Below are 23812 nucleotides of genomic sequence, written 5' to 3'. Positions count from 1 at the left end.
GAACTTAAGTTATTGGAGATATGTTGTTTCATTTATTTGTTAAATTCTACTTGTTTTCTTGGTGAGGTCACCAGCCGCTTTGTTTTGGGGTCGTTCCACCATTCTTCTCCGTTTGCCCACCCGCGGGAAGGTTGTTATTTATGAATTGGGTGGTCCGTTTTTCCCTTGTGGAGTTGGGGCGGGTTAGAGCAACCTGCGGTTCACGTTGTTCAGTAATCCCCCTGTCAATCTGCCGTATATTAATAGCTGCCTCTATCATGTTTGTCAGATTCGATGTTAACGAATTTATTAATTAAGGTGTAAAGGCCGAATTCCTGAAATATGTTTTTATCTTGTCTATAATCTTGAGAAGTGGTATATGTGTACTGTATAGCAGGTTTGTACATTTTATGTAAGACTGCATTTCACGGGTTTTTATTTAAATAGTCATTTTAGAATACAAAGTTGCCAATCTTCCACCGTAAGAGTTCTCTTAAAAACAAGTTGCACTTTCGGTGGCAAATAATTTTTAATGTGAGTGTTTTGTACCGTTTCCATCCCTCTTACGGGGTGCACAGTTTTTGTGTTTCTGTGAGTTGTTAACATTTTTAGTTTAAAGTAATCTTGTGTGTTGGAGATTTGCACCAGTGTAGTCTTTCAGAGGCTGGTGTGAGCGGTCGTGACTACGGCCGTGTTAAAAGAGAGCGGCAAAGTTCTCAGCCCGAAAGGTCATACTGTAAAAAAAAAAAAATTTAAAAAAATATTTCTGCCTCTGAATAAATTATAACTTGATAATTTATTTTAAATCTGTTCTTATCTTTTTTTTAAAAAAAAGGGGGCTTTTCCATTTCTTAAAAAAATTAATTTGTTTTCATCAGTTACCCACTGGCAACTACTTCCACGCTAACACAGTGTGATTAAATGTGTTAATGTTCTTGATGAATCGCTAGTAAATAAAATAAATTCTTAAGAAAAGGTTTTGAAAGTAAATCCACAGTTGAGTTACATTTAGACCGAGGCGGGTGCAGCGTGGCCCTGCTAGCAGTTACCTGGCGGGCCGTTCTCGCCGGTGAGCAGCGAGTCGGTGGCGTTGAGCACCTCGGCGCCCAGCAGCAGCGCCTGCCGCAGCACCCTGGCCGCCTCCAGGGCGCGCTGCACCGACCTGGCCAGCTGGCGCGGCGCGTCGCCGAACGGCTGCAGCTCGGGCGTCACCTCGCGAAGGCACGCCTTGTAGTCGGCGGCGAAGTCGCGCGCCTTGGACACGGCGTGCCGGTAGACGAGCGGGAAGAGGCCGGCGAACATGTCGGTGACGGCCTCCTCCAGGTCGGCGGCGGGCCCCGGGGCGCTGGCGCCCGCACTGGGCTGCAGCGGCGCCTCCAGGTGGCCGCCCAGCGTCGCGTACAGCGCCGACACGGGGTCGCGCGCCTGCCGCGAGATCAGCCGGTACTGCTGCTCGAACAGCGACGCCGTCTTGTTCTCCGACTGCCGCAGCAGCTCCAGCACGTGCTCTGCAACCGAGCAACGGGGGCGACCACGTTAATAGACGGCTACACTGGGGGACAAGTGGTAGCAAAAGGCGGACTTTGTGAACGTTTCTTATACACCATGAATGTTAATTATAAACAACTCGCCGAGAATTAGAAAATCACGGCACAGTTCCTTTCCCATCCCTCCTAGCAGTTGGTACCAGTGCTGTTCAAGCATTCCATCCACGACAGAGTGCATGCATATCTGCTAGTTATCCAAATTCCGCGCAATACCGAGGCTAGGTGGTGTGGTAAAGTATAACAGCAAGATAGGGTCGCCGCTCAGTGAAGAAGCAGCAACTACACTACTGGCCATTAAAATTGCTACTCCACGAAGATGACGTGCTACAGACACGAAATTTAACCGACAGGAAGAAGATGCTTTGCTATGTAAATGATTAGCTTTTCAGAGCATTCACACAAGGCTGGCGCCGGCGGCGACACCTACAACGTGCTGACATGAGGAAAATTCCCAACCGATTTCTCATACACAAACAGCAGTTGACCGGCGTTGCCTGGTGAAACGTTGTTGTGATGCCTCGCGTAAGGAGGAGAAATGCGTACCATCACGTTTCCGACTTTGATAAAGGTCGGATTGTAGCCTATCGCGATTGCGGTTTATCGTATCGCGACATTGCTGCTCCAGTGAATGTTAGCAGAATATGGTGGCTTCAGTAGGGTCATACGGAACGCCGTGCTGGATCCCAACGGCCACGTATCACTAGCAGTTGAGATGACAGGCATCTTATCCGCATGGCTGTAACGGATCGTGGAGCCACGTCTCGATCCCTGAGTCAGCAGATGGGGACGTTTGCAAGACAACAACCATCTGCACGAACAGTTCGACGACGTTTGCAGCAGCATGGACTATTAGCTCGGAGACCATGGCTGCGGTTACCCTTGACGCTGCATCACAGACAAGAGCACCTGCGATGGTGTACTCAACGACGAACCTGTGTGCACGAATGACAAAACGTCATTTTTTCGGATGAATCCAGGTTCTGTTTACAGCATCATCATGGTCGCATACGTGTTTGGCGACATGGCGGTGAACGCACATTGGAAGCGTTTATTCGTCATCACCATACTGGCGTATCACCCGGCTTGATGGCATGGGGTGCCGTTGGTTACACGTCCCGGTTACCTCTTGTTCGCATTGACGGCACTTTGAGCAGTAGACGTTACATTTCAGATGTGTTACGACCCGTGGCTCTACCCTTCATTCGATCCCTGCGAAACCCTACATTTCAGCAGGATAATGCACGACCGCATGTTGCAGGTCCTGTACAGGCCTCTCTGGATACAGAAAATGTTCGACTGCTGCCCAGGCCAACACATTCTCCAGATCTCTCACCAATTGAAAACGTCTGGTCAATGGTGGCCGAGCAACTGGCTCGTCACAATACGCCAGTGACTATTCCTGATGAACTGTGGTATCGTGTTGAATCTGCATGGGCAGCTGTACCTGTACATGCCATCCAAGCTCTGTTTGACTCAATGCCCAGGCGTATCAAGGCCGTTATTACGGCCAGAGGTGGATGTAATCCCATGTCAGTTCTAGTATAATGTATTTGTCCAATGATAACCCGTTTATCATCTGCATTTCTTCTTGGTGCAGCAATTTTAATGGCCAGTAGTGTACTTAGAGCCAACACCAGTGGGCCATGGAGAGTGATGGACAAGATATGGCGTTCAGTGCAGGCTAGGTATGGTGTGTGGGCTGGTCGTCTTTCCTGGCTTGGCTGGTGCAGGGAGAACCTGCTGAAAGCAGACCCTTTTGTTTGAAGGATGGGACAGGCGCCGTCGTTATCAGAATGTGGAGTCTCAGCGGAGACGAGGAGTGTTAAGATGTCCAGAAAGAAGGCAACATGGCTAGCAACTTCGTAAAAGGGCAGACGGCTGCATGGAACGAAGCAGGAAGTTAGTGCAGCGAAGCAGGGATATAGCGTGATGGATCTTGGGGTCTGGACTTGGGGTGCATTCCTGTCAACCCAGGGCGTTGGTTCTAGCATGGATGAGTGGGCGGCAATTGATTTTTTGGATCCAAGGAATGTGGCACTGACAGGAAATAAGTTATAAGCTGTGGTGTGTCTTCGGGTATGACTGTTAGAGGAGATTGTGCCGGCTGTGCAAATGTTTGTGGTAGAGACGATTGTGTCTGGCTTGATCGATTTCATTTGTGCACGAGGTCACATTGCAACTACAGACAGGTTGTTGCAGTGCCTAGTATATTAAACCCGGACACTCTGTATTTTATTAATTATTTTTTCTTCTTCTTATGGAGCCACAGCTATGTCAATTTTCGAAAGGATATTTCCCCCATTTTACTGTACATAATGTGCTTATTTCACTATCTAGAGTTCCGCATTACACAGCTTTCAAGTGTTACGACGTAAGCATAATCGCCAACGGTCAGCTCGTGTGAAACAAGACATTTGTATCCAGAATGAGAATTTCACTCTGCAACGGAGTGTGCGCTGATATGAAACTTCCTGGCAGATTAAAACTGTGTGCCGGACGGAGACTCGAACTCGGGACCTTTTCCTTTCGCGGGAAAGTGCTCTACCATCTGAGCTACCCAAGCACGACTCACGCCCCGTCCTCACAGCTTTACTTCTGCCAATATGTCGTCTCCTACCTTCCAAATTTTACAGAAGCTCCTCTGCGGACGTTGCAGAACTAGCAATCCTGAAAGACAGGATATTGCGGAGACATGGCTTAGCCACAGCCTGGGAGATGTTTCCAGTATGAGATTTTCACTTTGCAGCGGAGTGTGCGCTGATATGAAACTTCCTGGCAGATTAAAACTGTGTGCCGGACCGAGACTCGAACTCGCGACCTTTGCCTTTCGCAGGCAAGTGCTCTACCATCTGAGCGACCCAAGCACGACTCACGCCCCGTCCTCCCAGATTTACTTCTTGCAGAGTGAAAATCTCTATTAAATTCTTTCCAGTTCAGTTTCAAAACACCGATATGCTGATTCTACTAATGGCAATCTCAGTCACTTTCCCAAATGTTACTTATTACTTGCAGACAGGCAGTAGATACTGGTAACCAGGTTGATGTCCTGTCATTTGATTTCTGAAATGCGTTCAGTACAGTTCCATCTTGTCACCTAATGAACAAAATGCTAGTCTGTGAAACATCAGACCGAAGCACGAAAATATGGCACAAACAGAGCAGTAGGACGATGGTAACCAATTCCGTAAGTGCACTGAAGAGCCTCGAAAAACCAAAATGTAACAAAAGTAATTTGGCTTTAATGATAGATCTTATTAAAGAAGTTGTTCAAACAAGCAATCACGAGCAGCAAGAACTTTTGGGTACACCAGGGCACTGTCGCAACCTTCAGTGCGACACAATAGACAGCTTAGCGAAGCCAGCAATGGACGTAGGCGGATGGACTTCCGTACTAATAAATGCTGAATTTATTCCATGAATTATGAGAAATGACTGACAGACGCAACAGGCCGGCATCAAGACCTCAAAAGGGGTGTATTACGGCCGGCTGCAACCTAGTTCCTTGGTTCACTGTTTCGAATAGAAGCAGACGATTCATAACAACGGCTACGCGCATGCCTTAACTCATGGCAAATTTCCAACCTACCAGTTCCGAACAGATTTAAGGAATCTCTTATACTGTGAAGAAGGAAGCGTGAACCTTGTACTATTTGTGTACCAGACAAAAGGCACAACAACAATCATTTATCAGAGCTTTCGTTAACGCCTTCCAACATCGGCTTCAGTGTCGCTGCCGAGATAAAAGGATGAATTAGTATTGATTATGCTGTTCAACCACATAATTATGTGTGATCTGTCTGGAAGTACTGTGCACTAAACGTGTAGATCATTGTAAGAGGTTATGTTTTTTAAATTAATGGTATGTTGTAAGTAGTTTCCAGTGTCGTCATGTTTGAATCATTTATTCAGACACTCACTCTTTTTATAAATGGCAGTTAGCAAAGTGCACAGTAGAATAGTCATTAAGAATGATGTTATTTAAATATGACAGATGACTGTATTGGCTAAATGCAAATAAGGGAAAGAAAAATAAAGCTTTGTGGTTGGATTGAAGAGTGCTTAGGAAATACACTCCTGGAAATTGAAATAAGAACACCGTGAATTCATTGTCCCAGGAAGGGGAAACTTTATTGACACATTCCTGGGGTCAGATACATCACATGATCACACTGACAGAACCACAGGCACATAGACACAGGCAACAGAGCATGCACAATGTCGGCACTAGTACAGTGTATATCCACCTTTCGCAGCAATGCAGGCTGCTATTCTCCCATGGAGACGATCGTAGAGATGCTGGATGTAGTCCTGTGGAACGGCTTGCCATGCCATTTCCACCTGGCGCCTCAGTTGGACCAGCGTTCGTGCTGGACGTGCAGACCGCGTGAGACGACGCTTCATCCAGTCCCAAACATGCTCAATGGGGGACAGATCCGGAGATCTTGCTGGCCAGGGTAGTTGACTTACACCTTCTAGAGCACGTTGGGTGGCACGGGATACATGCGGACGTGCATTGTCCTGTTGGAACAGCAAGTTCCCTTGCCGGTCTAGGAATGGTAGAACGATGGGTTCGTTGACGGTTTGGATGTACCGTGCACTATTCAGTGTCCCCTCGACGATCACCAGTGGTGTACGGCCAGTGTAGGAGATCGCTCCCCACACCATGATGCCGGGTGTTGGCCCTGTGTGCCTCAGTCGTATGCAGTCCTGATTGTGGCGCTCACCTGCACGGCGCCAAACACGCATACGACCATCATTGGCACCAAGGCAGAAGCGACTCTCATCGCTGAAGACGACACGTCTCCATTCGTCCCTCCATTCACGCCTGTCGCGACACCACTGGAGGCGGGCTGCACGATGTTGGGGCGTGAGCGGAAGACGGCCTAACGGTGTGCGGGACCGTAGCCCAGCTTCATGGAGACGGTAGCGAATGGTCCTCGCCGATACCCCAGGAGCAACAGTGTCCCTAATTTGCTGGGAAGTGGCGGTGCGGTCCCCTACGACACTGCGTAGGATCCTACGGTCTTGGCGTGCATCCGTGCGTCGCTGCGGTCCGGTCCCAGGTCGACGGGCACGTGCACCTTCCGCCGACCACTGGCGACAACATCGATGTACTGTGGAGACCTCACGCCCCACGTGTTGAGCAATTCGGCGGTACGTCCACCCGGCCTCCCGCATGCCCACTATACGCCCTCGCTCAAAGTCCGTCAACTGCACATACGGTTCACGTCCACGCTGTCGCGGCATGCTACCAGTGTTAAAGACTGCGATGGAGCTCCGTATGCCACGGCAAACTGGCTGACACTGACGGCGGCGGTGCACAAATGCTGCGCAGCTAGCGCCATTCGACGGCCAACACCGCGGTTCCTGGTGTGTCCGCTGTGCCGTGCGTGTGATCATTGCTTGTACAGCCCTCTCGCAGTGTCCGGAGCAAGTATGGTGGGTCTGACACACCGGTGTCAATGTGTTCTTTTTTCCATTTCCAGGAGTGTATATCCTATTATTTTTAGTGGAGAGATATCTTCAAACATAGATTGGGGCCTACCCAAAAAGAGCGTTGTAGCACCATTACTGTTCTTAGTAGAATGACCTCGTTCATAGCCTCCGAATTCCCACGGCGCTGTTCGTTGATGATAAAGTTTATAGATAAGTCGCAATGCTAGAAAATCGTAGCGAAATGCTGAGGACCTTTAGAGGATCACTGCCTTTTACAAGGATTAGCAAGCGACACTTAAAATGAACAAATGTAACGTCTTGCATATAACTAGAATTGTTATTGTATGTTACACGAACACAGAACTATCATTCGAATCACTCACATCTATTAAACGTATAGGACTATGGATACAGAGGGATTTAAAGGTGAACGACCACATATAACTAATCTCAGAAAAGACAAATGCTAGACTGAAGTTCATTGGAAAGGTTCTTCGGTTCCGTAGTCCACCAACAAAAGAGATAGCTTAGAAACCCTCAGCGGTTAGCACAATGGACTCGTATTCGGGAGAACAACGGTTCAAACTTGCTTCGGCCATTCTGTTTTACCTTTTCCGTGATTTCCCTAAATCGCTTAAGGCAAATGCCGGGATGGTTCCTTCGAAAGGGCACGGTCGCTTTCCTGCTCCATCCTTTCCTAATCGGAGCTTGTGCTCCGTCTCTAATGACCTCGGAGCGTTGAACACTAAGGTTAGCTTAGGTTAGGCCAGGTTCGACCGATCCAAAAGGTTTCCAGTTTGGGATTCTTAACACGTCGAACTGATAGAAAATATAGAGAAGACCCTAGGAAAAACAGCGCGCTTCATCACGATTCAATTAGTAAATGCGATAGGGTCGTGGGAATGACCACCCAATTCCAGTGGTACTCGCTACTCGATAGTCGCTGTGCATCTCGGTGTGGTTTACTGTTAAAAGTCAGTGTTTCAATTACTAGAGGAATCAACTAATATATTGCTTTATCTTGCGGGTTTCTTGTGGAAAGACCCTGGAGGTAAAATTAGAGGGATTTCAGCTCTCATACAGACTTACCAACAGTAGTTTTTGTCGCGCATCCTCTGTGAGTTCAACAGAAATAGGGTGAACGTGGAGTGGTACGAGAAGTGCCCTCCTCTACACCTCCAAAGTGGCTTGTAGAGTGTAGATGTAGATATAATTTCTTTAATTTCCACAAAATTTTACTGGGTTTGGATCAGGCCTAAATTGACGGTAATCACCCTTTACAAAGCTACTTAATAACTTTCAAGTGTGCGAAGAAACATGGAACAGTAGTATGAAGAGGAAAACAGTTACAGGCTATTCTGTTACTTATTGTATCACGATTCGAGACATAGGCACGCGTACTTCACTGGTGGCGCGCCGGCAGTGTGCTGGTGTCAAATGACTTGCTGCTTTCAGGTTGCAACTGTGTGAAATGGCAGCATATCTAGAAGTCGCGTTGGGCTGGACCAGGCGGGCAAAGATTGTGATTGGCTGTTAGTGCTGAAACTCATGACTGAAATCTTGAGCAACGTTACAGCGAATGTTAGTGTGTCTTATATCAGATGTAGGATTGAATAGTCAAATTCACCCATTTGATTTGCGAGGTTACATTCTTTGTCCCGCCAGTCTAATTATTTGTTAGCAACTTCCTTTGCTCTTGACGAGCGCTCTCTTTCCCCAAGTTAACAAAAAGGAATCACACTTTTGACAAACATTTCGCTTAAAGGCATTCCAGAATAATGCCGACATCTCTCGAAGAACTTGTGAAATCCATGTCCTTCAGTGTCATAAAATCATCTAGTCCCTTGACTTGCTCTCCCATTTTCTGATGTGCAGCCTGAACAGCTAGTAGAGGTCCCTTCCGCAATTACAATGGCGTTCTCAGCGTGTCATTTTCTGCAGCACCCTTTCTCAGTATCGACACACTACAAATTGAAATTCTTCTCTCTACAAAAACGATTTAGAAAAGACGTCTGAAGAAAAGCAGCTAACAGCACACGGGAGGGGACGTATGAATAGGAGATTATGACTGGTGTGTACATCACCGATTTTTCGCACGGTATTGTAAGTGGGCTGAGAGCCATTATCAAAATCTAATCGAAAGAATCGGTGATAATGACTCACCAGTACATTTTATTAATATAATGTCGCAAGAGGCATATACAAGGCCGCTGAAAACGATAGTGTCTTCTTCTATTTTTCTCCAATATATAAACTCATGTAATTCTTTCTTTATGTTTTATTGATAATACAGGGCTACAATTCAATAAACTTTTGGGTTTGTATACGGTGATGTAAATTGCGTGGGTGAAATCTTATGGGACTTAACTGCTAACGTCATCAGTCCCTAAGCTTACACACTACTTAACCTAAATTATCCTAAGAACAAACACACACACCCATGCCCAAGGGAGGACTCGAACCTCCGCCGGGACCAGCCGCACAGTCCATGACTGCAGCGCCTGAGACCGCTCGGCTAATCCCGAGCGAGGAAAATTGTGACATCAAACGACTAGGGGTGATAGAAAACGCCATAGGAAACAACTTTGTTAGAGACAAATGTCAGCATACCTTCCCCGGAGACGCTACGCGTTTTTAATTATTGGTAATTCCCCTGAGGGGCGGCAGGGCGTAGACACTCTACGGCGTTCGTGTGTTACCTATCATTGAATCATTTGCTCCGAGTGTATGGATGTAGCCCAAGCTGAAATGTCTGTGCTAACAGTTTTCTCGTTGAACATGACTATCAGTTTTACTGCGGTAAGTAGTGTGCAGATGCAACACACATCCTAGTTCAGTGAAATCGCGTTGACCCAAGCTCGACAAATTTAATAAGAAGTCGCCTAGCGCCGCCGGAAAGCATCCACGAACATTTTGTCTCTAACGACAGATGCTCCCCTTGACGTCTCCATCACTCGTAGACGTCAGATTTTGAAACATCCCGTATATCTGTCAGTTGTTTACAGGTATTGTCGTTTCTAGCATCTTAACCTCCATAGTTTGCAGTTTTCTCAGTTCCCTTGTTGGAGATTCCTGAATGATATCTTCCTTGACATCAGTCAGCCATCTCCTAGGCGGTCGACCGCGTTTCCTTTCTCTCTCCGAGATCCACCTCCATAGCTTCTTGTCCATACCATAGTAACCTCTTGCTCCCAACAGATTCCTATCATTCTTCAGATTTCTTCGTTTCTGATGTGTCTAACCTTGAGACCCCAACAGTTCGCCTCCAGTAATCCATTTCCATGGCTAGTAGTTGATCTGTTAGTCTCTGTCTTATTTTCCAAACTTCTGACCTTTACACACATCTGCTTTCTGCTGTTGTTTTGCATTTTACATTATTCGCTTTTTTGTGATCTTATTATTCCGAAGGACTGACATTAATTGTCGATTAACATGTTTTGTTTCTGGCTCTATGGGTCCTATGTAAATAATCTTTTCTACATTTTTTCTTTTAACGGAAGTATTGAGTAATAAATGTCAATATAAATCGCATCTATCTGAATATAAATGTATCTTTATGTATCTCTTCTATAACAATCGAACGGTAGAATTGGTGATGATGATTGTTGACGTGACAGCATGGTGGATTGGTTTTTCGTGCGTAAAGACACGGATAAAACATTTAAAGTAATATGTGCACATTATTAATGTGAATTGCAGAAATACAATGACTAACAATGAAAACTGTGAACTGTGCGCTGGGATTGTATTCGTGGTCTACCGTACATCCGAACATTGAGCGTTGAGCGTGTCGAGTTTCTGACGTCATGGCGTGAAATAGCACGAACGTGCAGAGCAGTATTTATCATGTCAGATATTCTGAACGTGCGTTAGAATGTTGACCAATGAGATTCCAGAACGCCACCTACCTCACGTCCGCGCCTTCTCCCTTCGGTGCAGAGTTGGGAGGCGGCATATTGGATTTCAGCTGAAGCCCGTATGTATATATATGCCGTTTCTGAGCACCAGCAAACTGAGGAGCTCACGAAAATCTGCCGTTTATTGTATGACAAGAAACGTCATATTAGTGGTATAATAATTATTGCAACTTGCGTATTATGAGAGTATGCCATTTGAAGGCGACAGCATGTTGAGCATCCTTTAAAAACGGATTGTTCTTGGTAGAATTTGTTATAATGAAATTTCAGTCAGTAATAGAGCTACGGTTAACGCGTTCGGGAGACGGTAAAAACCTGGATAAGATCACCACAAACAAGTGATCGCTTTAGCGTAATGAATCGACAGCTGTCCTTCGTAAGAAGAGGCCTGAAGCTGTACATCTGCTGCAGCGATTACGATCTTTCGATGAAGTAATGGAATGAATAATGAATGTCATGCATGTCCTTAAAAGTGTAGTTCAGTCGGCTGTTGGTCACTCTCGAACGACATTCGCTTTAATGGTATGAATTGTAACATTATTAACGACGTCAAGCTCGGTAAAATCATTGGTGTGAATAAACCAAGGTAAAAAATAAATAAATAGCGTCACAGATTACGGAAGATTTTGTGATGTGTTGGTGGTTCGCATCCCATTATATCCAAATGTTTTTTTTCCCTAACCTTCGCGTTTTAATAGGTTCTGACACTATGTTATTAGTTTGATATAGGTATATAGTATAATATTCGATGTTATGTGCGCTCTTTTTGAAGAGCGAGTTGGTTCCATTGGCTTAATCTACAGAACACCTCGCACTACTTGCAGTAACATATTTTGCCCTTCTTTTTCTTTCGTTTAAGTTTTATAGTTCACATGTTGTAGAGATTCTGGTACTGAGTAGGAACAATGATCAAGAAAGAATCACCTGAGCGTTTTATACAAAGTGAGAATAATGAAGTAATTTTTATCTTAATTTATATCTTATGTCGAGATCTATAGTAAACTTGTATCGCTCTATTCGTAATGGAAATTCTGTAAGCCGATGTCCTTATTGACTGGACATGATACTTTCCTTTTTGCCTCATAACACTTTCACAGAGTGAGAATAATGAAGTAATTTATATATTATGTCGAGATCTATTGTAAACTTGTATCGCTCTATTTGTAATAGAAATTCTGTAAGCCGATGTCCTTATTGACTGGACATGATACTTTCCTTTTTGCCTCATAACACTTTCACAGATTTTGAAGTTTTTATTTACGTATACTATAGAGAGAACAACTTGACTGGTATATGGACAAGGCAGGAAAGTACATTTTAATAGAGCTAATTGAGGAATTTTACGTCCGTCCATTTCGTAAACATTGTGATTTACGAGCCAGTTACAGCCGACAACCGCCAATGGAGCGCGCTACGATCGCGTATACTACGCTGGGGATTGCCGGCCGCGGTGGTCTCGCGGTTCTAGGCGCGCAGTCCGGACCCGTGCGACTGCTACGGTCGCAGGTTCGAATCCTGCCTCGGGCATGGATGTGTGTGATGTCCTTAGGTTAGTTAGGTTTAAGTAGTTCTAAGTTCTAGGGGACTGATGACCACAGCTGTTAAGTCCCATAGTGCTCAGAGCCATTTGAACCATTTGAACTACGCTGGGACCTAGAGTCCTGCATGACCGAGTAAGCGAGCACAAAATACGAGATGGGGCGAGCACACCTTAACTGGATAGGCTGCCCGCACTAGTTCTAGTGACCGAGCATAGAAGCCGTGACCGAATACGTATCACGTAACTTCAAACACATTACACGTGTCATTCATTATCCGTGTGAGACTGCAGCCAGTACGGGCTTCTCATTTGTGGTGTGTCTCTCTCTGTGGTCATGCAGCGCGAGGAAGCCAGGGCAGTAAGACGTAAGATTGAAACCAATGTCTGCACATTGAAGAAACTGGAAGGTCTAAAAAGCCAAGTGTGGGGTACATTCCTTTGGTTGAAGACGAAAACAGTGCGTCTACTGTGTACGTATCGTGCATAAACTGCTCCACATTATTGTGTTTATAGTCTGTAACCACCCATTTGAAGAAATACAGTTGAAAGAATCTTCTCAAAGATACAGTTCCGTCAGGGATACCGGCAGTAATAATAATAGTATTACAGCAAAGTGTGTTGGTGTGTGCTAAAGATATGAGACCTTTTAATGCTGTTTCCGGTGAAGGTTTCAGAGAACTAGGCCAAGAATTAATACATCTAGGTGCGCATTATGGAGAAGTTAAGGTGGCAGATGTCATGCCACATCCCTCTACTATAAGCAGACATGTCAAAGAACACGCTGATGCATTACGAAACAGCATAATGCCTTCTGTTACTGCAGAAGTTATTAATAAAACATGTGCTGCAACAGTTGATATGTGGACTGATTCGCATAATCAGATGCACTATTTGACGCTTACAACACATTTACATTAACACAGATTGGTTGAAAATGGTTCAAATGGCTCTGGCCACTATGGGACTTAACTTCCGAGGTCATCAGCCCTCTAGAACTTAGAACTACTTAAACCTAACTATCCTACGGACATCACACACATCCATCCACGAGGCAGGATTCGAACCTGTGACCGTAGCGGTCGCGCGGTTCCAGACTGTAGCACCTAGAACCGCTCGGCCACTCCGGCCGGCGCAGATTGGTCTCTTGTGAACAATATTTTATTTACAACAAAATTCCCGGACGTTAAGAAGTCGGGAGTAAATATTATGAAAGAAATTGAAGAGAGGGTGACTAATTGGGACATTTCGCCGTACATGTTGCACAGTTTGGTTTTTGTCTCCGAACAGGGTGCCAATGTAATAAATGCTTTGGAAAATCACGAAAGGATTCCTTGCGCTGCTCATTGTATAAGCACAGCACTTAGCCGCACTTCGATGAAGATAACTTCTAGTTCAATCATGCCCCGAACATCGCATCAACAATAAATACTGCAAAATGCATTGTTAGGTACATTCAGAAAAGTGGCGTTTGCTCATCTTTGAATCATCGTTGAAACAAGAGGTCTGCACTCGCCGGAACAGCTTGTACCCTATGCTGGGATCCTTACGCTCTCAGAATAACGAAGTTGCTGCTTTGCTGACGGAAAAGGACTCGGCTTACAGATTGCAAGGATATGATAATGAGCTTGCAGGGCATATTGCGCATTTTCTGAGACCATTTAAAGAGGCCAGAGATGAATTAGAAGGCGAAAAAGAACCGACAATCCAGTTAGTTCTTCTTTGGTTTCACAAACTGCAGCAAATCTGCAGTGTCAATGCCCTGACTGTCAGGTGAGTAATTACTACATTTAAAAGCACTGTTTCATTATGATACGCGATAGATTTATAATTAACTAGCGTAATTGATGTGTACTAACAGATATGTATTTTTTAACAGGAGGTACAAACGATTAAAAATCGAGCCTTGACTTTCTTTGGCCGTCTTTCCGTGATCTTAACATGCTTGAAATAAATGAAAAGCAGAAAATTCTTAGCAATGTGCGAGAAATGTGTGCTACTTACGCAGGTACAACATGCAATCATTAACATAATCGGTTTGGCATAGTTGGTGGATGGTGTATTATAAAGAAACGGGAATGTTATAATTGGTATAATATTTCCTTAACGTAAAACACCTCGTTTTTACGGGAACGTTTAGATGATTTCCACATCAGTTCTGTATTACATGTCTCTTTTGTTTATTATCATAGATCTTTCAAGTATTGTGTCATCACCACCCAGAAAGAGAGATCGTTTCGAGGAATGGAGGAACAACAGATCATCCGCAGCAGATAAAATAGATCTCTACATATTAAACACCCGGAGATGATGATGACATCTTCAAGTGGTGCAGCAGACATGAAACAGATCTGCCAGACCTGGCTGTAGTTGCAATACGTATTTTATGTATCCAAGCAACAAGCGCACCTAGTGAAACATGCTAGTAAAGCCGGCATGTTACTAACAAATCGCGGCAGCCAATTAAATCGGGAACCCGTTAGTGATTTACTGCTGATCAACAATAACTATAATTTTGTTTCTGTCGCAAACAAGTGAAAAGTATGACAAGTTGCGACTGTAAATGTTTAATGTTCTTTGTATGCTTTCTTTATGAAGATGGTGGTCTTCTAGATTACAGGAACAGCACTTTTTTAATGTTTCCTATTAATGGAAGGAAAATATATCTTCAGTTTGAAAATGAGACTCGTCTTCTATCCGCGATTATATTGAAATATCACTTTACTTTCCAAGCGCTTTACGAATTTAGCTGTGTCACGTACCCGTTCTTGGAAACGTTACTTTTGTATTAAAAGAGAGAGAGACAGAGAAAAATACATTGTGTGTGTGTGTGTGTGTGTGAGAGAGAGAGAGAGAGAGAGAGACAGACAGACAGAGAGGCGTTAGATTTGTACAGTACAGTGCAGCGAGCCGGGGCGAGGCGATGTAAGACGTCAGCTTTGACCGGTCATGCTCGGTTATCCGCGTGTCCGGAATCCGGACAACAGACATGGGGCGAGTATGTGATCGAGCCGAGCCGTGTGGGGCCGGACACGAGCGCCTCGGCCCCCCCCGTCCAAAGGCGAGCAGTGACCGGTCAACCATTCAAACGTTGCAGCACTCTACTGGGACCAACATGTCATAAGCACGAGTCGCATCGTTTCTGAGCGTTCAGCAGCACGTAGAACTGGGCACGCTCAACGTTGACGTTAGACAGCACGGTCCGTGTGCCGTAGGCTTCTGTCATTTTTTGCATATGTTATCGATACGAATCGGTGGATCACACGTGAAACAAAGTGCATGCATGGTGTCAGATCTGAACATTCGAGGACTGTGCTTTGACATGGGTAATCCTTGAACTGTGCCATTTCACTCATTGAACTGAATCTGTTTAGTGGGTGGACATTGTATAGACTAATAAACTCTGTAGATAAGCCAGTGTCCCGAATTGAATATTGTGCACTCTCTGATACAGCATGCCGCGACATCAGGCTCACGATGACAGCTGCGACAGGACACGAGTCTTATCATTACCTGAAACACACCTGTAACGGATCTGGAGACATTGTTTCCAACGCAAAATCATCAGATATGAGCATCGTGCGTTATCGCCGACACACTGTCTCGGAATCCTACAACGAAATGGGGTGCAGCAAAAGCGGAGATTTTTGAAGCAGCCTGCTAAACACGGTCAAGTTCTCAATCACGCAAGTCACGTATTAGGTGTTTTCTTTTTAAAAATAGCATGTTGTTCCACTTGTAATATCCTCTTAGATCGACAGCATTGCCAACCCAACAGTATCAATAAATGACATCCTTACTCCATATTCCTCCACACAGTTTTACTGTTACTTTGTGATACAGTAGTCATACATGTTAACTTCTATGAAGCGCATTTGCCATATTTCGCACATTCTGATTTTTCAGGTTATAAATAAATAACTTTCTCAAATGAGTAAGTTCACAAACCCCCGTTATATGGTGTGCTCGCGAACCTATCAAAAATGTGTTTTCTTCTGATTGGTCGAGAACTGCACTCTGCACTGTACAGTGTTTATGATTTGCTTGCAATATTAGGTAAGTTGTGAGCTGCTACGGTTGCGTGCATAATGATGATAGATTTTTTTTTTTTTAAAAAAAAAAAAAAGGAACCACGAAGCAATTACATGAATGGGACGGAATCTGTGCCGGCCGGTGTGGCTGAGCGATTCTAGGCGCTACAGTCTGGAACCGCGTGACCCTCGCAGGTTCGAATCCTGCCTCGGGCATGGATGTGTGTGATGCCCTTAGGTTAGTTAGGTTTAAGTAGTTATAAGTTCTAGGGGACTGATGACCTCAGAAGTTAAGTCCCATAGTGCTCAGAGCCATTTGGACCACTTGAACGGAATCTGTAGATGTGACATGCGTGTACAGACAGACAAATAATTACAATCTCAAAAAATTGTGTGTTTTATTCAATAGAAAGAGCTTCACCAATTGAACAAGTCAATAACGCGTTGGTCAACCTCTGGCCCTTTTGCAAACAGTTATTCGGCTTGGCATTGACTGAGTTGTTGGATTTCCTTAGAGATAAGGTGCCAAATTCTATAAAACTGCCGCGTTAGATAGTCAAAATCTCAAGCTGGTTGGAGGGCCCTGCCCATAATGCTCCAAACGTTCTGAACTAGGGAGGGATCCCGGAAACTTGCTGACCAAGGTATGGTTTGGCAAGGACGAAGACAAGCAGTGTGCGGGTTGGCATTATCTCACTGAAACGTAAGACCAGGATGGCTTGCCCTGAAAGGCTATAAAACGGGGCGTAGAATATCGTCGGCATACTGCAGTGCCGAACGGTGTCTTGGATGACAACCAAAGGTCTCCTGTCATGAAAATAAATGGCAGTCCAGACCATCACCCATGCTAGTCGAGCTGTATGGCGGGTGCCAGTCAGGTTGGTATCACACCTTTGTCTGGGGCATCTCAAGACACGTCTTCGCTGGCCATCCCACGGGACTCATCACTGAAGAGAAAACAGCTCGAGTCAATGGGATTCCAGGCCGAAGACATGTCTGGAGACGCTCTGGGCAGCGGTGGAGTACCAACTTGACTGTCGCCCATTGTACAGCCCGACAACTAGGAGCGATTTCATATAATAGAAATACCCCTTTGGTTGTCATCAGCGGCAGCCTTGCGTCACAGTGGCAGTCGACGATACTCCCTATATGGAAGAAGGAAAGCTGCTACTCACCATATAGCGGAGATGCTGAGTCGCAATAGGCACAACAAAAAGAATCACACAATTATAACTTTTGGCCATTAAGGCCTTGTCAGCAGTAGACACACCCGCACACACACACACACACACTCACACACACACACATACTCACTCACACAAACGCAACTTGCACACAAGTCTGCAGTCTCAGAGAACTGAAATCACACTTGCAAGCAGCAGCACCAGTGCATGATGAGAGTGGCGACTGTGTGGGGGTAAGGAGGAGGCTGGGCTGGGGTGGGGGATGGATAGTATGGTGGGAGTGGCGGACAGTGAAGTGTTGCAGTTTAGACGGAGGGTTGGAGAGAAGGTGCAGAGGGGGGAGGGGGCAAGTAGCCAGCTAACTAACTAACCTTCGTTAGTCACTGTCCTCACCCATCCAGCCCCCTCCCTGTTCCCATTCCAGCACTACACAGCCGTCATTTCACTGCCACACCCAGTCTTTTAATTTTTTTTATTTCTCTCCTTTCTGCTACTTACCCCCTACCTCCTCCGCACCTTCTCTCCTGACCTCCGTCTAAACTGCAACACTTGACTGTCAGCCACTCACTCCCACCATACTATCCATTACCCTCCCCAGCCCAGCATCTTCTTTACCCCCACCCAATCGCCACTCCCATCATGCACTGGTGCTGCTGTTCCCAGTGTGGTTTCAGCTTTCTGAGACCGCAGACATGTGTGCAAGTTGCGTTTGCGTGAGTGTGAGTGTGTGTGTGTGTGTGTGTGTGTATGTGTGTCTACTGCTGATAAAGGCCTTAATGGCCGAAAGCTTTAATTGTGTGAATCTTTTTGCTGTGCCTATCGCGACTCAGCATCTCTGCTAAATGGTGAGTAGCAACTTTCCTTCTCCGGTATTGTTACATTCCATCCTGGATTTTCCATAGTTTCATGCCTGCCCCCAGTAGCTGAGTGGTCAGCGAGACGGCCTGTCAATACTAAGGGCCCAGGTTCGAATCCCGGCTGGGTCGGAGATTTTCTCCACTCAGGGACTGGGTCTTGTGTTGTGCTAATCATCATCATTTCATCCCCATCGACGCGCAAGTCGCCGAAGTGGCGTCCAATTGAAAGACTTGCATCAGGCGAGCGGTCTACCCGACGGGAGGCCCTCGTCGCACGTCATTTCATTTCATTTCTCCATAGTTTCATACTCTCTATACGCCTAGTTTTGTTGCCGTTCACAGCGTTCCATCGTGGGCTTACATCACAGAAGGATAACGCCCACCCGCACACCGCGAGAGTTTCTTCTGGCTGACTGTCCACTGCAGCCCATCACAGCGACGGCCGACAGGGTGTGTGGCGGAAGGCACGAGAGCAGAGCAGGCGACCCCACTTGTTAGGGGCGGCGCGGAGCAGCCGTCACGCCTGATTAATGGTGTCGGCGCCGCCCACGGGGCCTCCACTCAGGCGGAAAACGCCGTCAACAGCTGCTGCCGCTGTTGACGCTGCCGGCCACGGTGATTGTAACAAACGTTCGGCCGCCAGGGACAAGTGTCGGGCGTATCTGGGGCGGCGAGCCAGCTGGGACGATGCAGAGGTCGCGCCGGAGGCTCGCAGCGCAGCTGCTTCCTCACCCATGTCGGCAGTGTGTAGAAAGAGAGATTTCGGGTTCAACATCCCATCGACGATGAGGTTATCAGACACTGAGCAGAAGGTCGATTGGAGAAGGATGGGATAGGAAATCGCACGTATTCTTTTCAAAAAAAACATTGTGACATTTGCCTTAAGTAGCTTAGGAAACCACGTGAAAGCTGAATGTTGATTGTGCAGTAGGCTCAAGTACCGCACTCCCAATGCGCCGTCTCAGACGACAAACGGTATATTGCATTGTGATTACCTTTCAACGTAATCAGTGTCGCTCATGCTGGGTCAAACCCACAGTTGCAGTTCTAGAGTCTAAAGTGTTGAGAGTGTAACATTCACAGTCAACTAGCCCTATACTTCAACTAGAGCAGGCAAGCTGTTTAAGATGTACGTTTCGTTTGGACACAATGTTTTGTGCATAGACATACACACACACACACACACACACACACACACACACACACACACACACACCGGCTGATCAAAAAGTCAGTATAAATTTCAAAACTTAATAAACCACGGAATAAAGTAGATAGAGAGGTAAAAATTGACACACATGCTTGGAATGACATGGGGTTTTACTAGAACAAAAAAAATTTAAAAAAATAAAAAAACCAAAGTATTGCTAGACGCGTGAAAGATCTCTTGCGCGCGTCGTTTGGTGATGATCGTGTGCTCAGCCGCCACTTTCGTCATGCTTGGTCTCCCGGGTCCCCAGACCTCAGTGCGTGCGATTATTGGCTTTGGGTTACCTGAAGTCGCAAGTGTATCGTGATCGACCGACATCTCTAGGGATGCTGAAAGACAACATCCGACGTCAATGCCTCACCATAACTCCGGACATGCTGTTCACAACATTTTCCTCGACTACAGCTGTTGTTGAGGAATTATGGTGGACATATTGAGCATTTCCTGTAAAGAACATCATCTTTGCTTTGTCTTACTTTGTTATGCCAATTATTGCTATTCTGATCAGATGAAGCGCCATCTGTCGGATATTTTTTGAACTTTTGTATTTCTTGGTTCTAATGAAACCCCATGTCATTCCAAGTATGTTTGTCAATTTGTACCTCTCTATCTACATTATTCCGAGATTTATTCAGTTTTCAAATTTATACTGACTTTTTGATCAGCTGGTATATATATATATATATATATATATATATATATATATATATATATATATATATATATATACCAGCTGATCAAAAGAGAAATTTTTTTTAAAGGAAATGGAAAAGAGGAAAATAAAGTTTATATATATATATATATATATATATATATATATATATATATATATAAACTTTATTTTCCTCTTTTCCATTTCCATTAAAAAAAATTTCTCTTCGCTGACTTCCTTCAAGACTTTCAGGTTGGTTTCTCGTTCGGTCCAGCTCGTTCTTGGCATCTTTCGCCATATGCAACCTTCAACAGCTTCAAGCACATTCCTTTCCAATTTACCCAGAGTCCAACTTTCACTTCCATACAAATGATTTTGCAAAGGATTTCATGACATCTATATTCATATATTTGCTCGTTAAAATGTTTTTATTCGTCAAAAATACCCGCGTCATTTCCATTAAGAGTGTATTGTCCTCTGTGAGTATACTAGTGACGTAACAAAATTGTTTGACTTGCCTGCCCTGACGTCATTAACTTGTTTATTTGGTTTAATCTTTCCAACATTTATCCGTGCTACCATTATTTTTCCGTTTGTTCGCATTTATTTTCATAGTTGTGCAGTTACATGAAACAATGTCATTTCACACACTTAAAGCGTGGTATGACATGTGGTATTACGTTATAAGGTAACAACTCGTTTCCTTGTCTCCAGCTGGCTAATGTGAGGCTACAGCAAAAGACTCGTCCCATCACCTTACAGCCGGCCGCGGTGGCCGTGCGGTTCTGGCGCTGCAGTCCGGAACCGCGGGGCTGCTACGGTCGCAGGTTCGAATCCTGCCTCGGGCATGGGTGTGTGTGATGTCCTTAGGTTAGTTAGGTTTAAGTAGTTCCAAGTTCTAGGGGACTTATGACCTAAGCTGTTGAGTCCCATAGTGCTCAGAGCCATTTGAACCATTTTGAACCATCACCTTACAAGGAAGTGTTGCTGTTTCATGGTTTCCGTAGCCGAAGTTATTGTGTTCTTCAGTCCGAAGACTGGTTTGACGCAACTCTCACTGCTTGTCTATCCAGTGCCTCTTCATCTCCGCTTAACTACCGCATCCTACGTCCATCTGAACCTCCTTACGCTATTCTTCCCTTAGCCTTCCTCTACAATTTCTACCCCGCCCCCTCCCCCCAGGCCCCCGCGCTTCCCTCCATTACCAAATTCACCATCCTTTGATGCCTCAGATTGTGTCGTATCAAACGATGCCTTCTCTTAGTTATTCGTGCCAAAAATTACGCCAGTTCAGTTCACTACCTCCTCATTATTTACGTGATCTACACATCTAATCTTCAGCATTCTCCAGTAGCGCTATGTCTGGAAAGCTTCTAGTCTCTTACTGTCTGAACTCTTGTCGTCCAAGTTTCACGTCCGTAAAAGATTTCCTTATACATTTGTTTTGGACGTTAACAAATTATTCTTTTTCAAAAATGTTAACTTGCTATAGAGAGTCTACATTCTAATATGAAGGAAGAATCGGTTTTTACGTCCCGTCGACAATGAGGTCATTAGAGAAGGGGCAAAAAGTGGGAGTGTTTCAAAGACGGAGTGGGGAAAGGAATCATCCTGACATTTGCATGGAGCGATTTAGGGAAGTCAAGGAATTCCTAAGTCTGGATGGCCGGGCATGGAGTTGAATCGTCGTCCTCTGGAAAGCTAGTCGAGGTTACTAACCACTGCGACATCTCCTTCTGTTCTTCTACCTTCATATCCTCTCCTGCTTCGGCCAACATCAGTTATTTTGCTTCCCAAACAGAAAAAAGCCTCTCTCACCTTTAGTATCTCATTTATTGATCTGATTCGCTCAGAAGCACCTGATTTACTTTGACTACATTACATTACCCATGTTTTAATTATGTTGACTTTGATCTTAAACCTCTTTTCAAGACACTACGCATTGTATAGAATAAGATCCGCTGCCACTCACAACAGAAGGCGATTTATTTAAGAGACGACAGGTTTCGGGCTTTTGTCTGCCTTCAGGTGATTATACATTCATTTTATGTTTCCATATTCAGTGTCGGTGTTCACTGTTTAAACATAAGGCAAATTACAAGTTCTTGAGTCAGTCAGTCAAGTGAAACAATGGGAAGTGGCGAAGTGAAATGTTTTGAAAATATTAATGTACTTACATGTAGCTGGAGTATCCAAATTGTAATCGCATAATTGTCACCTATTTATTTTATTTTATTTTATTTTTTTATTTTTATTTATTTTTTTTACTAAGAAAGTGACATATATGCTATTACGATTTGGATACTTCAGCTATATGTACAAACACTAATATTTTCAACACATGTCACTTCGCCACTTCCCATTGTTCCTGTTATTTAAACAGTGAACGCCAACACTGAAATGGAAACATAAAATAAATGTATAATCATCTGAATATGGGCACAAGCCCGATGCCGTGTAACGTATCCTTCCCTTGGGACAGCAAAAAGGGAGAGAGGTATGAAAAAAAAAAAAAAAAAATTACATGCTGCGCATGAATATAAGATTGCGTTCAGAAGCGGACATTAAAAATCCAATGGAACAATCTGGTTAGTAATATAACACACCTGATAATAGGTTCAATTTTTGTAGAATATTCAGTACCAAGTGTTTTCGATTTATATGCAACGCCAATTATACTCATTCGATGTATCAGTCCCTTGTAGCCCTTTAACAGCACTGTTTCAGTGCTCATTGATCATAAAATGCCTCTGCTGGCTTCCACGAAAGAAGCGACAAAAAATATTCGAAAGAATATTCGATTGGAATTTATTAAATCAGATTTGCAGGTTCGACTTGTGGACAGTAAAATACTTAAGTAACTCGGTGCGACGAGTAATAGGTCGCTTTGCCTTCAAACAATGTGAGCGCAATTTCCCGCTAAGTCTGTCTATAACATATAAATTCATTAATCAATTCAGTATTGTGACATCACAAGGGTATTTACAGTGACTGCAGACATCTGATATTTAAGAATGACAATATTATTATTTTATAGCGGCACAGCATTACCCCTTACTACATGGGCGACGACTGTAGAGTCACAAGAGAAGGAAGTCTTCGTTTCATTAAAAAAAATCTTTAAGAAAAATGAATGCGATTTTTCCACAGAAATCTAGTACGTTATTGGTAATATAGTAGTTTTTAAGAAGTTGAAAGTTCTCCGCATAAAAAGTTTTTTACAAGATAAATTTTAACTGGTCGTGTCTTAAGCAAATCACATTAAACTGTGACTGGTAGCGGATACTATCCTACTCCCTATAAAGGAAGAGTCACGGAGTTCAGCAGTATCCATTACGGATGAAATTCAGTATTCTTTCCTATCAATTGCTCCTGTAATCTGTGACAAATTTACAGTGTCATCGACACATCGCGAATTTTTTATTTTTTCTTCCAGAACTTTAACTTCGTTTCCAAATTTCT

The 23812-nt window shown here is 44.5% G+C and overlaps 1 protein-coding gene across 1 annotated transcript in view; it reads right to left on the bottom strand.

Moving 5' to 3' along the window:
- The window catches only part of LOC126152088 (glypican-5-like), a 1110366-nt gene that overhangs the window by 656061 nt on the left and 430493 nt on the right, over positions 1-23812 (bottom strand). The window contains exon 4 of the mRNA XM_049915984.1: positions 1029-1487. Coding sequence (XP_049771941.1) covers positions 1029-1487 — 459 coding nt within the window. The remainder of the gene's footprint in view (positions 1-1028; positions 1488-23812) is intronic.

Source organism: Schistocerca cancellata, chromosome 2, assembly GCF_023864275.1.
Source record: "Schistocerca cancellata isolate TAMUIC-IGC-003103 chromosome 2, iqSchCanc2.1, whole genome shotgun sequence".
NCBI classification, from domain to species: domain Eukaryota; kingdom Metazoa; phylum Arthropoda; class Insecta; order Orthoptera; family Acrididae; genus Schistocerca; species Schistocerca cancellata.
Note: the sequence above shows the minus strand (reverse complement) of the source record. Positions and strands in the feature narration are given on the sequence as shown.